Source organism: Cephus cinctus, unplaced genomic scaffold (genome assembly GCF_000341935.2).
Source record: "Cephus cinctus unplaced genomic scaffold, Ccin1 Ccin1_scaffold0422, whole genome shotgun sequence".
NCBI classification, from domain to species: Eukaryota; Metazoa; Arthropoda; class Insecta; order Hymenoptera; family Cephidae; genus Cephus; species Cephus cinctus.
In genome coordinates this window covers 333,976-350,033 of record NW_014333105.1, presented here as the reverse complement: position 1 = coordinate 350,033, position 16,058 = coordinate 333,976, and the positions used below count along the sequence as shown (strand labels likewise).

General features: G+C 42.8%; 1 protein-coding gene and 1 long non-coding RNA gene across 9 annotated transcripts; one reads left to right on the top strand and one right to left on the bottom strand.

Moving 5' to 3' along the window:
- Window positions 1-352: 352 nt before the first annotated feature.
- On the top strand, window positions 353-15,947 carry LOC107267633 (tyrosine-protein phosphatase 10D). 4 transcript variants are annotated; one of them, XM_015739590.2, is made up of 20 exons: window positions 353-852; window positions 6,127-6,373; window positions 6,457-6,732; window positions 6,835-7,041; window positions 7,129-7,482; window positions 7,558-7,727; window positions 7,791-8,154; window positions 8,241-8,510; window positions 8,604-8,909; window positions 9,303-9,581; window positions 9,823-10,232; window positions 10,312-10,689; window positions 11,343-11,535; window positions 11,632-11,646; window positions 11,789-11,957; window positions 12,049-12,301; window positions 12,374-12,631; window positions 12,720-13,104; window positions 13,257-13,346; window positions 13,597-15,947. In XM_015739590.2, the coding sequence occupies exons 1-19, from the start codon at window positions 772-774 to the stop codon at window positions 13,316-13,318; spliced, it is 4,677 nt and encodes a 1,558-aa protein (XP_015595076.1). In that variant the 5' UTR covers window positions 353-771; the 3' UTR covers window positions 13,319-13,346; window positions 13,597-15,947. The 4 variants fall into 4 exon arrangements, with proteins under 4 accessions (XP_015595076.1, XP_015595079.1, XP_015595077.1 ...); XM_015739593.2 differs by lacking the exon at window positions 9,303-9,581; XM_015739591.2 differs by lacking the exon at window positions 11,632-11,646.
- On the bottom strand, window positions 3,046-5,828 carry LOC107267635. 5 transcript variants are annotated; one of them, XR_001537645.2, is made up of 4 exons: window positions 5,501-5,828; window positions 4,723-5,413; window positions 4,367-4,590; window positions 3,046-4,270 (listed from the first exon to the last, which is right to left on the bottom strand). It is a non-coding gene; the product is annotated as an uncharacterized LOC107267635 (long non-coding RNA). The 5 variants fall into 5 exon arrangements; XR_003059629.1 differs by having other exon boundaries at window positions 4,367-4,960; window positions 5,055-5,413; XR_003059628.1 differs by having other exon boundaries at window positions 4,367-4,957; window positions 5,055-5,413.
- Window positions 15,948-16,058: the final 111 nt, after the last annotated feature.

Sequence of the window (16,058 nt, the reverse complement as noted above, 5' to 3'; positions counted from 1 at the left end):
GGGCGCATATTCTTGGTGGAAAGAGATCGAAGCTGCGCAGGAATCGGACAGAGAGAGAAGACGAGAGAGAGCGTGGGTGAGATAGACTGAGAAGAAACGTGAGCCTAGAATGTCGAGCGGGTGAGGAGCGGAGTGGTGGAGAGAAGAGCGGTCGAAGCGGAATGGAATGGAAAGGCACGGCAGGCAGGCAGACAGGCAGGCAAGGCAAAGCGGTTTAGCTGGCCTGGCCGAGCGTGCATGGTGGAGTCAACGAAGGCGACGTTGGCACAGAAATCATGAAAGTGCGCCAGTACGCTAAGTGCTCCTCCGAAATGAAAGCGCGCTCTTAATACAAACCATTTTCGAGCTATTAATTTACGAGACGTGCCCGCGAATCTTGCCCCGGATATAATAAAAATCATACAGCTCATTCCGTTGGTCGTGCGCGTCGTTCACATCCTGTATCCTCTTCGTCATCCATCCTGAGTGCAATCTGCTTCTTCGGCCTCAGTTGCCACTGGATATGGCTGGTGCTCGTCGTCGTCGACATTCGTGCGTAAAGGAGTCTAATAGTGAGACAGAAAGAGCCGCAAGGCTCTCGTGATACCAATTAGTGATCTAGTGATCTAGTGATCTTTAGATCTTTATAAAAAGTGATCTTTACTATCTGTGAGACCAAGTGTCATTCTCCTCTCTATCGTCCTTCCACTTCTTCCTCGTGTTCCCTTACGTCTTCCAACTCACTCGTGTCCACCTTTGATATTTTTTCACGTCGTCCTGAAACCGCGAAAAATGTTTGTCTCGAGGAATTCACATCGTCTTGAAGCATCAACAAAGATTCTATATGGATTGCTACTGCTACTCCTTGTCCAGGTGAGTGGTGACCCTAGAAGACTCCTCGAGATCGGAATAGATGCAAAGCAGAGACGCGAGAAAAGGAATATTTATAACGTCAAGAGTAGCACGATTGGTCTGTACTAGCAGGTGAAATCACGTTTGACTAAATCGAATTCAGGAGGGCGAGGGGTACGGAAACGGTATTCACGCACCTGAACACTCAGAGAAACCCAAACGAACCTAACGGACCTCCAATGTATACTCAGTCCTTTCTGTACGACTTATTCGAACTCTCGTTGCGAAATCGTTTGCTTTCCCGTATGTACAATTCTCATTTCATATTCATTACCTACGAAGAAATAGAGGGAGAGAGTAAGAGGGCGAGAGTAGAGAGGTCACAGTTCTTATACGACCCTCGTATTACATAGTGAATCTGTAAAATTTCCCATCGTTCGCTCCTGCCCTCTTCACCCTACATAAGAATTACAAGGAATAGAGTCAACAGGCAGCCAACGGGCGTCGACCGTGAATTTTTCACATCTGTGACACGAATACCTATTGCGAAACTTTCTAGTTCCCCGAAGAAGAAAGCGCTCGGCTTGCTTGGCCACTCCAAGCACTTCGCTCGCTGTACGTTCACAAATTGGCACTAGACCTGAGCCATGTATTCCAAGTACGTTTGAAAAATTACAAAATGTCTGACAAGCGCGCTAATACAAATCTTGATGGGAATACCATCAAGACCGATTTAATCAGTCGCAAGAAATAACTCTAGTGGGTCAAGAGGAAATTAGAAAATTGATACGAGGGATAGTAACGTTCGCTCATATTTGAACAGGGAGCTACACAGTAGCGGCATGGCAAACTATAAATACAGTCCACGTGCCTCTCTGGCTCGACACGCCGGATCGAATCGAGTATACAACAACGCTATCAGGTGACTGTAAGCCAAATTTATCCCAATGCGAAACCAGAGTATCGTCCTGGTGAACGTTTGGATAAAGAACGACTCGCCTGATCGATTCTATTGTAGCACTTGTTCCACGAGTGTAATCCGCTCAAGACCAAATCGGCCAGGTCTTGTCCGGATGACCATGCGAAGCCACTGAAAATTCCCAGGGACAACAACACGACCGTTCGATATACCGGGTGATCTATATAGAAATTAAGTAGCTGCCGCCCGTGGAGACCCAATTCCGAGAATGAATCACAGCCCAGTACATCGAACGCTCATTCGATTTATCGCAGTTGTCGTCGTTAGGCTATCGCCTGCGCTCAGCTTTGTATTTCGCAGTATTTTTTAATAACGTTAAATCGTTAACACTCAGGAACGTGAAAGACGCTTGTATAATGGTAATGCGAATAGGTTTGTAAATAGGAATAGGAATCCTGAGCTGGGCGTCGCTAAGCTTCGACCCAGAATGTGAGCGGTACGTGAGCACATGGGTCGCTTGTTGATCGAATAAACTTTTTCCTGATTTTATTTTGAGCTCCAGTTCGATTCGAAATATTTATCAAAGATTTTGAACGATCGTTGATAAATTTTTTTGTTGGAAATTCACAATTATTAAATTTCTAATATACCAATTGACCTGATTCATTAGCCTCTAGCGCTTTCAACCTTTCTGACAATTTCTAGCTGTAGTCAGCGTCAAGACGCCAGACGCATCTCGTGCTGGTTTGACTTGACGTCATTGACTAAAAACAAAAACCAGGCGAGACACATGCACCAGAAGGATCACACGTGCTAAATATAAGTCACTTGTGTTTTCGAGTCCATTTCTTTATCTTGAACCCGGGAATTTCTCATGTTTAACATATCCGTTATCATTCTCCTTTCATTATACTTCAACATATTTTAGACATCCTCCTTACACATCCGTAATCACCACATGATGATCCGTTAACGTTATTGCTGTACTACGTGAAAATGTCAGCTACCGATGACTGTAGTTGGTTTTACGATAATTCGAATCATCGACCGGCATGATTTGAGATTGGAGAATGAACGAGAAACCAGTAGAAGTACCGTTCACTACGAATCATAGCTATTTAGACAGACAGACGGTCAACGGCTTAGAGAGCTGTCTCTACACTTGCCAATCTAGCCTATTCCTTTCAAGCAATCTATCGAAAGCTATTGTACCAATGGCAGTTGGTCATTACCAACTATTGCTATCGCCGAGAATGGAAAGTCGACGCAGGGTATTGTATAAGGAAATTATCGTCTTTTTTTTTTTAGTAAAAATCATACAAAAGTCTTTGGGCACCTGTTACAATTCCTGAACCTTCTAGAATTATTTAAAGAGTTATTTACAAGTACGTCGTAGCTATCAGCCTATTGGTCTACCTGTTGTGAACTAGGATTATCTAACATCTAAACGCTGTATGGTCCACCGCGCTAGTAATGATTTAAGCATTCGAGCGAGAGAAGTTACGCAAAGAAACGAGATGCTAATCGACCATGAGGATCTCGCAAACAGGAAATTTACAGGAAAGAATTTCAAGAGAATTTATATATCTGTATATTCAATTACCCGTATATACAGCAGGGTGAGGCTCATGCGTTAGCATTAATATATTTGTAATTATTATCAGAGAAGTCACGCGCTTCATCAGCTAATTGCTAATGTCAGAATTAATGACAGAAAAATTATCTACAAACAATATCCCACTCGCGTCTCTCGTTTCGCTTTTGGATATAAATTCTAATTATTTATTTCTACTAAAAATGTCTACGCACGTTAATTATTAAGCAGCTATCAGTTTTTTTCTCTTTACTTAATTCGCTTATTAACCAGTTGAATATCCAGCTGAAGCGATAAGCAACTGTTTAAAAAAAAATCGATTCCTAAGCAACGTTAATCACTCATGGAGATGACTTACTGAGATACTATAAGCAACTCGAGTTCGTTGCGCGAGACAAAAATGTGACGAGGGTGGGTTGCAAGAGGAGTCGAAGGACCAGCGGAAGAGGGTGGATCGATCGAATTCTTAATTCCAACCAGTAAGCTATAGGTAGACGAGAACAGGACTGAAGTAAAAATAAATATGAAGAGAACGAGGCAGGTTGATACCAATGGATGAGGTACAGAGAGACTCGGAGGTGTGGCAGGTGTGGGAGGTTGAGGGCGCCTGGTGGCGGAGGAGGCGTCGGCGTCGGCCGATTGTACGAGGCTACGTACGATTCCCGTGCGCTTGCTCTCCTGTGTTCGCCGAGAATCGATCGGGCGACGCCGTTTACATTTCTCGATCGACGAACCTCGTGTAAACGCTTCTCGAAGTCCTGAGAGTTTTCCCCGTCTTGCGAGGTCTCACGTTTTCCAGCAGTTTCTTTTTACGTATTTTTCATAGCTCGTAACTCCTTAACGGAGTTAATTAGACTGCGAGACGAATGAATTGCTTGAGAATGGAGAGCCGCACTTTCCACGCCAAGACGCCATTCGATTATATCCTGTAAGCCAAACAAAGAGATTGGCTGTAACTTGAACTCTCACCAGCAATTGGTACAGAGACCAGTTGCTGTGGTTATGGATTTACGAAATCTTACCTCAGCTAGGAATGACTGTCCTGACGAAGATTGTCGCTGATGAACATGAGAATCGATACTCGTCCGATAGCCAATAAGACTGTTGGATAACTTCAGACTTGTACTGTTGCACAGTTAGTGTCTTACTTGACTGCCGAGCATTGCACGCCGGGTAATCACAGCAGCGCGCGTGTCTTATCCATCGAAATTCTTTAGAAGCAAACAATCACACTCGCGCGCACCACCTACAAAAAGGTATTACATTTCTCAGCAGTTGTACGCCGTTGTATAACCATACGCGCGAGTTACGTTGCGCAACAGGTCTCAAGCTAATGTAAGACGGAGCATGCGAACTCTAGAATTCCACTTCCAATTACCGTTCCGGAACGAAACGAACACGGCGAACAAAGCGATTCGAGCAGCAATCCTGGTTTCTCCAAGATCTTGATCGTCCAGGAATTCCCTTTCCTATTGGCTGAATAATAATAACGTGAGCAACCCTGGGTTGGACTCTATACGTACAGGGGAGTGGTGGTTGCTGGGAAATCCAGGAATGGATTATTCTGTATGCGTCGTGAGCCACCTTTTTTAAATCAGCCATTCAGACCTCGTCTGCTAAAATAAAACCAGAATTTAATGGCTGTACGTATATGTTGAGTGTTCACCTGAATTATTGAAAAGAAAAAAATTCAAACTGAGAAGCAATCACCTCACGGACGTTTCGCTCTTTTGAGCATCTGAGCTACTTGAACGCGATATCGAGCGAGCAGTCGCTGCTGACATTGCACATGGCAAGGCTGTGACGCTCGTCCTTCCTTCATCCGGTCGAGAACTTCCGGTGTACAGTAATTGGTATCCAGAATAGCATACTCGTGATAATGATTTTCGATCGGTGCTGAATCTCTTTTATCCTTTATCAACTCACTGAAGTCCATTCGCGTCTTGAATAGGCAACAAAAAATTTGCTTGCATCCATGTCTTCTAGCTGCTTCCTCAAGGCGTATTTACATAGATCACGTCAGCGATGGAATTCTAGTTTGCATTATTCAGAAGCACTGATTGCTTGTGCTACAACGGAAAAGCGATAATCGATTAGCAATAACGGTAATAACAACAGTGGACAAAAGTCAAGAGACATCAAGAGACAAAAATTACTTGATTCTTCTTTTATCAGAGAAAGCCAAGCATCGACTCTACGAACGTCTATTGATGATTCTCGTTAAGCCGACCAGGTAAGCCTCGGGCTACCTCAGGCGTATTCCGTTCACGGCTATGTGAATTCATGTAAACATATGCACCTATACAGTCGGCCAAAATCGTTGATCGTGAACGCAATGCCGCAGGCAATTCGTCAAGCTTTGGAAATCACATGCATTCTCTCGTAAACGTTAACTGTGGTGGTTCGATGTCAGAGTCGGAGAACGAAATGGCCTCGCACCTTCATCAACCATCGCCATTTATAACGGACCATTCGAGAAGCTTCTTCTGGTATAAAGAGCTGGACCTCTCATGAATTTTCTATCGAAGTTTCTGGCGAACAAAGGAGCTGCTTGTTAATGAGACTAACTCAAGAGCCAAGGCCGATTTTGGGTAGCCGCTCGTTACGAACTAGCCTTGAAGTCGTTCACGTGGACGCCATCGATTTCCTTTCGTTTCTCCCCCTCGGTCTGTTCACGAAAAATACCGTTAGACGTGAACAAGCCCAGGGCGCGGCTTGGAAAAGATGGAAAAAGGAAAAAACAAGAATTTATACGTAATTAGCCAATTGTTTTTTGCTGCAGATCACGTCCTCGGCCGATTTGGCAATAGAAATTCCAGGCAACCTGAGCCAAGGTGGGTCTTGGTACAGATTGGATTATAGTCCAGGAATCGGATATCCTCATCCGAACACTACGTTTGCTGCCACTGACATCGGAGACGTCATCAAGTTTCGCGATGGCCTCGCTGGTACCAGATATGAATTCTGGCTCTATTATAGCAATGGCACGCTTCATGATTGGCTCACTTGGACCGCTTCGATTATTACGCGTAGGTTCATGATTACCTCATTGCTATGGAATTATACGTGTTGGTAGTGCCATCTCCTACAATCATCTTTCGTAATGTTCCAGCTCCTGATCCACCTTCGAATCTGACCGTCTCGGTTCGCAATGGCAAGACGGCCATTGTTTCTTGGGCTCCGCCATCACAGGGCAACTATTCTGGCTTCCGGTTGAGGGTCCAAAGCTTCAGCGACGCTACCAATCCCAGGACCAGCGCTCTTCCTTCGGACGCTGCTCCTTATACGCTCAGAGATCTCACTCCAGGAGCTACTTACTCTCTTCAGCTCTTTACCGTCTTGGATACTAAAGAGAGCGTGGCTTATACCAGTAGAAACTTCACTACCAGTGAGTTCTATTGTGGGACTTGTTTGTCTAGAAAATTTCAATGACATTCACTCACATAGCTACGAACGATTTGAAATTTTAATGATTGTCACTATTTTACAGAGCCTAACACACCTGGCAAGTTCATTGTGTGGTTCAGAAATGAAACCACTCTACTGGTGCTCTGGCAGCCGCCATATCCGGCTGGTATTTATACACATTACAAAGTCAGTATCGATCCACCGGATGCTATCGAATCCGTCCTCTATGTTGAGAAGGAAGGTGAACCTCCAGGTCCAGCACAGGCTGCATTTAAGGGTCTGATACCAGGTAACTATCAGTGATGACGCTTTACGATTTTTCTTGGCTTTCCTGTAATGAATATGATGACATCATTTTTCACCTGGTTTCACACAGGTAGAGCGTATAATATTTCGGTGCAGACTGTGTCAGAGGATGAAACTTCAGCTCCGACAACGGCACAATATCGCACTGTACCGTTAAGGCCACTAAACGTGACGTTTGAGAAAAGTTCAGTGACGTCAAGTTCCTTCCGGGTTCTATGGAACCCACCAAACGGTACCTCAGAGTTTGACAAGTATCAGGTATCCCTTGGTGGAAATAGAAGACTCAATCCAGTCACCAGGAACACCGATGACGAGAACTGGTGGGAATTTAAGGATCTGGAACCAGGGAAAACATATCAGGTCGTTGTCAAGACTGTATCTGGAAAAGTAACCAGTTGGCCAGCTAGTGGGGATATTACACTCAGTAAGTGCTGATGATTTATCTAACAGTTTAAAGGATTAGGTCATTATGCTACAATGATAATCATCGTGCCAATAGAGCCGCTACCCGTTCAGAACTTCCGGGCTGAGATTGATGACAAAACTGGAATAGTTGAGGTCTCCTGGAATCCTGATAATTCAAGCACTCAAGACAGTTACAAAGTCATGTATCACGAAGTCGAGACGTCCATTGGCGATAGCAACACTCTGACCACTGATAAGACAAGAGTAAGTGATTGTTTGGTCGCTGTTTATTGTGTAAGTTTGTAATTATCAATATTTTTCTTTTAGCTCACTCTGGATGCCCTGCTTCCTGGTAGGAACTATTCGATTATCGTCCAAGCAATCAGCAACAAGGCTGAATCGAATGAAAGCGTCCTGTACCAGGTGACGCGTCCATCCAGTCCGATAATAGAGGATCTGAAGTCCATTGAAAAGGGACTTAATATATCTTGGAAGAGCGACGTGGATTCGCGACAGGAAAAATTTGAAGTGACACATAACAGAAACGATACAGGGGAGAGCGCAACTACGCTGACTACTGAATCTCATATAATTCTGGAAGACCTATATCCTGGAGCAGGTTACGAGGTCAAGGTCTTTGCTATAAGTCATGGGTTAAGGAGTGAGCCACATGATTACTTTCAGGCAGTCTGTGAGTTCAGTTATAATAATTATCGTTTTAATCTCCTCAATTTCCTTTTATGAGTCTGTGATTAACATTATCTGTGTTTCTTTAAGTGCCTCATCCACCAAAAAATTTGAGCATAGAAAAAGTTACCAGCAATACCGTATTGGTACACTGGGAGGCACCCAGCGATTCGATGTTTACTGAATATGCAATTAGATATCGAACTGAGGATGATCCAAGATGGGTGAAGTTGCCCAGTGTGAAAGAGACTGAAGCGGAAGTGGCGGATATGGCACCTGGAGAACGATACACCATTCAGGTGAACACCGTGAGCTTCGGTGTTGAGAGTCTTTATCCACTTCAATTGAATCAAACGATTCGTGAGTAGAGTGAAGTTAGTTAATCACGATTAGCGACGATCGATTAAGGATTTTATACGATCGATATTGATCTATTGGAATTTATTTGTCCAGGACCAAATCCAGTCTCGAACGTTACGCCCATATCGGATTCCACAAACGTAACCCTGGAGTGGCCGAGGCCAGAAGGTAGAATTGAAAAATACGTAATCAGATGGTGGCCAGTCGAGAATCCAGATGACAACAAAACGAAAAACGTTACGGAAACTAACATATCAGGCGTCGGTTACGACGACGTCGTTCTATCAACTGAAAAGATTCTAGTGAGCGATCTGATGCCTGGCGTCGAATATTCCTTTAGCGTCTTCACAGTCTCTTACAATCTAGTTAGTGACATCACCAACATTACAACCAGAACAAGTGAGTCTCGTGCGTGTTAGACTATAATCTTGAGTCTCATGTTGTGTTCGCGACTTTCCGGTTTGGAATTCGATGCCTTACTAACGGAATTCACCTGCGCATGTTTTGCTAATTCGAATTCTTCACACTGTGTTACACTAATCTTAAACGCATTTTTGCATCACGCAAGCTTATTTGCTGCTGTCGTCCTCCAGCGTTCCATTTTCCGGCCCATCAGGCCCAGTCTCCGTCTACGAGATGAGCGTCAGATAGTTCCGTTTGAAGCGCACTCGAATCTCCGTGATGAAAACCAAGCGTCGGAAGGTCTGCGACTTCTAGAACGCGTCGTCTGAATATTCCTGAAAAAAATAAATTCAAATGAAAAACCCTGAGAATTTTCTATTCCGCATACAGTGCCATTAATTCAATCGGAAGTGGTCGTGGTCGTGGACCGAGATCAGCCAGATTCTTTGACTTTGCGTTACACACCCACACCCATCGGATCCTCTCGATTCGATCTTTATCGATTTCGAATCAGCGACGAGACTAATACGACCAAGGAACGTGAGAGGGATAATACAGATACCAAAGTCACTTTTACCGGTTTGACGCCGGGACGCTTGTACAACGTCACCGTCTGGACTGTCAGTGAGAACGTCGAAAGTCAACCACTTTTCAGACAAGACAGACTCTGTAAGTACTTTCCAATATATGTAGAAAAGCGTCATCCGTCTTCCATTTTGCTCTTCATTTCCAATCCTTGATCCTCTTGATTCTTCACACGCATCTGACTGTTTGGCTATTCCGCAGGCTGTCCGAATATCCAGTGACTGCTTGCCCGCTTGTTTGTCTATCCCAAAAGTGAACTTGATCAAAATTTTTATCACCGATTGGCTAATTGTTATTTCACAATTTTGTCTAATTGAAATTTCAGACCCTGAACCTATCACGAGTATCGATGCTGTCAATGTGAACGATACTAAGATAACACTCAGTTGGGACACGCCACGTGGGGAATACAATGCCTTTGAGGTACAATACATAAATACTGAAGGAAGTTACGTGCAAAATATAACAGCACTGAACAACATCACAATCAGCGACCTCAAGCCACATAGAAACTATACCTTCACTTTGGTGGTTCGTTCGGGTACCGAATCCACCTATCTCAGAAGATCCAATCCATTGAGCGCCAGTTTCACAACGAGTGAGTCCTATCCTGGGAGAGTCGACAAGTTTCATCCAACCGACGTACAGCCAAGTGACATCAGCTTCGAATGGTCTTTACCGAGTCAGGAACAAAATGGTGTTATCCGGAAATACAGCATAACATATGGACTTGAAGTGAGATTCGTTAAACATGATATTATATCTCATCGATATTCAGTGATAACAATTTTCACGTTTCTATCATTTTTATCAGGGTTCAACTCACACGCAAGTACGGGACTTCCGAGCGAACGAATTCCGTGGTGTGATAAAGTCACTAATTCCTGGAAAAACGTACATATTCCGTATTCAAGCCGAAACCAGAATCGGTTTTGGTCCAGAGGCTGTTTGGAAGCAGAAGATGCCTATCCTTGCACCACCCAAACCACCAACCCAAGTTGTTCCTACCGAGGTCTGTCGCAGCAGCACAACAATACAGATCAGGTTCAGAAAGAATTACTTCAGCGAGCAAAACGGGGCTGTCATCTCGTACACTATCATTGTTGCCGAAGATGATACCAAGAATGCTTCCGGCCTGGAGATGCTCAGTTGGAAGGACGTTCAGTCTCACAGCATCTGGCCTCCGTATCAGGTAGGTCTACAGCATGATCTACGATACTGGATCTCACTGGGACTTGTACTGAACTTCTTGTCCCCACCTGCGATCATAGTGATGTTTTCTACAACTTCAAAGCGAGATTCATGAGAACTCATTAATTCAATTGATTATCCCAAGCAGCTACTTAACTTGCATGATCACGGTCGACTTGTATCCGACCAGTATCGAACGTCCTCCACACCTATGTCTACGTTGCATTTTTAGTTTTATGAGTGGAACGTGAGTCTGCATTACCAGTAGTAAATTGTACCTTGTTCTTTGTGCAACTGAAGTAGATCCTCATGGAAACTTTAAAGAATCTTATAGCCAATACAGGAAAACTGATAGTTCAGGTAAATAGACGTTACTGGTGGATGATCTTTAAGATCTTGAAATTTAATCAATGAAACAAGGATTGTAGTATCGATTCGAAAACATGGACAAAGCATGATAGATTTATCAGTGATTTAGTGGTCTATATTTAATCATCCTAATACGCCAAAGATAAAGATTATCTTTCGATGATAAAAGCATTCAGAGTTTTAGACTGTCTTGTGCTCGTTGTGTCTCTTAATTATTCATAGAGGACTTTTATGGGTGAGGCAACAATCATGCAATCACTCATGCATTGTCCCATTGATCCGCAGGTCATGGAACCGTATTGTCCATTCAAGAATGGATCGGTCGAGGACTTTACTATTGGAACGGAGAATTGTGATAACAAGATTGGTTATTGCAACGGTCCGCTTAAATCTGGATCAACGTATAGAGTGAAAGTTCGGGCGTTCACTGCTCCTGATAAATTTACAGACACCAGTTACAGCTTCCCAATTCAGACAGGTGAGTAATCTAATATCTATCTATATTAATGGTTATTATTTTCATGATTGAATGAGCGTTCATATCGTGTCGTGTTCTATCCATGTCTCGCCCAAGGATTACTGCTGGCAGGTAAAACCCACAGAAATCAGCTTTTTATTCTTTGCGCCTTTTCATTTATTTCAATCAACTTGCGCGTGCTGTTTCTACATATTATTCTTTTTATTATCCCTTCGCTTCAGTTATTGATCCATATTTTTCTTTTGATTGACAGATAAGGACAATACCGCCATCATAGTAGGGGTGACTGTCCCGATAGTACTGCTACTGTCATTGTTGGGTATAGGCCTCATTGTTAGAAGACGAAGGAGTCAGGGCCGGAAGACGACTGAAACTAGGACAAGCGATAATCTCTCTTTGCCGGATAGCGTCATTGAGACTTCGTGAGTCTACTTTATGATACGATGATAAGTTTGTGTATTGGGTAGGATATTTGTAGATCCTCGATTCACTTTGATTATTTTCTTCTATCAGCCGTCCTATCAGGGTCGAAAATTTTGCGGAACACTATCGTATTATGTCTGCGGATTCCGACTTCCGGTTCTCTGAAGAATTCGAGGAGTTGAAGCACGTTGGAAGAGATCAACCCTGCACTGCTGCTGATCTGCCCTGTAATCGTCCCAAGAACAGGTTCACGAATATCCTGCCCTATGATCACAGCAGGTTCAAGCTGCAGCCTGTGGACGATGAAGAAGGTTCCGATTACATAAACGCCAATTACGTCCCAGTAAGTTTATTCAATTTGTTTTACTTGCCTGTTTTGGACCAGTCACCAGTGAACTCTAATCATTTTTCACAGGGTCACAACTCGCCAAGAGAATTTATAGTGACCCAGGGTCCACTGCACTCAACGCGTGATGATTTTTGGAGAATGGTTTGGGAGAGTAACAGTAGAGCGATAGTGATGCTGACAAGATGTATAGAAAAAGGCAGGGAAAAGTGTGATCATTATTGGCCCACTGATACATTGCCTGTCTATTACGGTGACATAAGCGTGACCATTCTGAACGAAGCACATTATCCTGATTGGAGCATCACGGAATTTTTGCTCTGCAGGGTAAATATATCTTTTCAATGATTTCTTTTCCTCTAAATATTCTACTCCATCGTGATCTCGTTGACTTAACCCCTTGGGCTGCTTACAGGGTGACGTCAAGAGAGTCATCCAACACTTCCACTTCACAACGTGGCCAGATTTCGGTGTGCCAAGTCCACCTCAAACCTTAGCGAGGTTCGTCCGTGCATTCAGGGAACGAGTGCGACCTGACCAACGACCCATAGTGGTCCACTGTAGTGCAGGAGTGGGTCGAAGCGGTACCTTCGCTGCTCTAGACAGGATACTTCAGCAGATCCTCGTCTCAGACTTTGTTGACATCTTTGGCATCGTCTGGGCAATGCGCAAAGAGCGTGTTTGGATGGTCCAGACCGAGCAGCAATATATCTGTATACACCAATGTCTACTGGCCGTTCTGGAGGGTCAGGATACCACTGGACCAATCCGAGAGATTCATGACAATCAGGGATTTGAAGGTAAGATCAATCCTTTCTAGGTTCTTCTTCCTTGTTGTATATCCCTGGGTGGTTAGCGATTGCTGTTGGTTAATGATATTGTTAGTATCGATTACTGTATAATGCTGATGATTATGGTGGTGGGAAAGCTTAACAATTGAATTCCTATTCAGGGAAGAATCGAAGCTCGGTCGAAAACTCTAAGAGCCCTGCTGAGGCTGAGAAGGAGAGGTGACCTTCAGACAGTGAACTCTACGTTGAGGGTAATTGCGTGCGCTCTTTATTTCCTGTGCACGTTAAATTACTACGTCATACGATGCATGCGGTGTGAAGTTAGCTACTAAAAAGAAAAAGAAAAAGGCGTGCATAATAATTCTTTTAGTAGTCCCTCGTAGCATGCCAACTGTATGTTTTATATGTGTTAAAATTAAGGTGGCATGTGAAAGCGTATGAATTTCTAAAATAGAGATCTTTCATGATCCAAGTTTAATCTTGTATTATTTTTTTTTCCAGATGATGAGGGAATAGCCGAGTCAGGAATGTGATGAGCTACGTCGATGCATGCTAATCAATAGTATTGTATTCTAAACCCCTTAACTGTACAAAAAGGAAAGATGCTTCTGTGCCAAAAATGAATTCAATGAAAGAGTCGTAGCGTTCGGGTGACAATTGTGTGTTAGAGATTTTTGGGTTCATCGAATGAAAATCTGAGGTTGAAATTTTCAATCCGTCATTTCGTGTATGGTGGATTCAGTAATTTGAATTTGAAAATTTTTATCTAAGATTTGACTCCGTGTCCCAACAAGTCTACATATACGTATCTCGTTTCGTTGAAGTCGCACTAGTGGAAATTAGTTATTTTTTCTTTTCTCAAGTGCGCATACAGATAAATGACACTTAAGGGGTTAAAGAGCAACAAATGCCGGTAAACATAGGGGCAATTTTGACAATGACTGAGCAGCTCTGCGACCAGAATTACCGAAGAGGAACTGATGGAGGAGGAGAACGAAGGGGACGGAGAAGAAAGAACTATAGGACCAGAAGGAGCGTCCATGTGTGCAAGTTCGCTTATCAGTTGAGAATGAATGAAACGGTTAGAATGAAAGTTGGCTTTTTATGTAAATTCGTAAGTAAGCGCGGAACGAGACATATCCGTCGTACGTTGTGAACCTAGATATTGGGCTGGCCCAAATCGCATGTACGTAGTTAATCGTCATTTTGCATTGTCGTATCGATATCTACCGGTATATACTTAATTGACGATAAGAAACGCGAAGAAGATAAGGGAAGAAACAAATGTAGGGGTGGTCGTAGCATCCGACGTTGGCGAAGACTTTGGGGCCTGAACTATCTGTCAGATAGCTGTCTTGAGATTTCCATAGCGACAACGTCCGTCCAAACGCCATACTAGGAGAGGGTCACGTTAAAATTAATCTAGACATTTTTTAAATCCATACTCTTCTTGAGATAGACCTAGAACACGTCGGTGGGAACAAGAAACTCGCATTGTCGTAGAAGCCATATCAATTGTCCTTTTTTTTCTTTTCTTTCCCTTTTTCAAGATCAGTACCTAATGCTCGATGCATACCGTACAAATATTGAGATTCGTGAAACGTGGCGAGAACGAGCAAAATAGAAAGTAGCAAGTAGAGAACATATGAGTTTTGGATTATGATGCGAAGGGATATAGATACTTAATTAAATTACATGTAAAATCACTAGATGGAATAGACTAGCATCATATTGAACGTCCAATGGACACAATCGTGGCTACGCCTTTGCCATCGAAATAGGTCAGAAACAAGAATATTAATGTCATTGAAATTTTATACAATTTTTCATATACTATTTTTGTCGTGCTTTCAATCGTCAGTGTACATATCGGTACACTGTGCGTGAACCGGAGTTGGGAATTCGTCCTAATTTAATATAAAAATAAAAAGGGAACACGTGTTGGTTCTCCCATGGTTAAACGGACCACTGTAAATATAATCGAGAGAAAGAAACTCGAGGATGTAATTTTACCGAGAAATTATTATCGTTACTGCTATTACTAATATTATTTTTATTCATAAGCGTGTTAATCGGATAGGCTAGCGCTTTTTATCGATCTTCCCGCGAGAACGTTGACTCCTTCCTTTTAATTTTATCAGAGTCTAAATTAAATTCTCGTTTACGGAGATCGGCAGTAGCCTCTCTTCATTATTGTTATTTCGTTGAACGTCGTTAAACGGCGTTAAATGGTAGCCCGGGATGGGAGTTTATTCCATGGTAGAGTTAAGATTGTAGAAAATGGATGAATCGTGAGAGCTACTTGTAATATCAGGATGGTTGAAATGAGGATAAGGATGAAAATTAATGAGATAAGAGATTAAACGAGCCACGATATCAGATACGAACAGACAAATTAATAATGCGTTAGAATATAAGAAACCCATCGCGACTCTAAGCTACTTTACGTTATTCTGTGATAAATTTCGGCAGTCGATCGACGCCGGGAAAAATGAAATCGCGGGTGGCGAGTTCTCATGAACATTCACGACGACTCTCGAACACGTGGGTGTTCTAAAGTGCCATCCCGTGTATGCTGCTCATATTCCGAAGAAACTACCCTTTTGCCGTAACTTGAGCGTAATGCATCTCTTTGTCTCTGCCAATAAGGAGAAGAAGGGGTTGATACGATTCGTCAATACGTATTGTTTAAACGAACGCGAACAATTTGTATATCGTATAAGGAGAAAATAATGAAGTTGAGAAAATAATGTTCGATCCACTTGTCGATTAAAAGAAATGACAAAAAAATACAGAGAGACAAGAAAGACGAATTACACGTACATAATAAATGTGATTCTTCAATAAAAAAATAATTGTAATGCTATTAATTCCCTACCCTTATCTGACAAATATTTATGTCTATTTTTATAGCCTGAAATATCTCGAGATTATAGAAACTTTGCTAGTCGACTGTAGCTGCT

Excerpts from the sequence above, each read along its gene's own strand:
- LOC107267633 (XM_015739590.2), top strand. The coding sequence starts at position 772 with ATGTTTGTCTCGAGGAATTCACATCGTCTTGAAGCATCAACAAAGATT. Across the intron at positions 10,233-10,311 it reads GCATAACATATGGACTTGAA|GGTTCAACTCACACGCAAGT; the intron begins GTGAGATTCGTT and ends CATTTTTATCAG. Across the intron at positions 13,105-13,256 it reads TGACAATCAGGGATTTGAAG|GGAAGAATCGAAGCTCGGTC; the intron begins GTAAGATCAATC and ends ATTCCTATTCAG.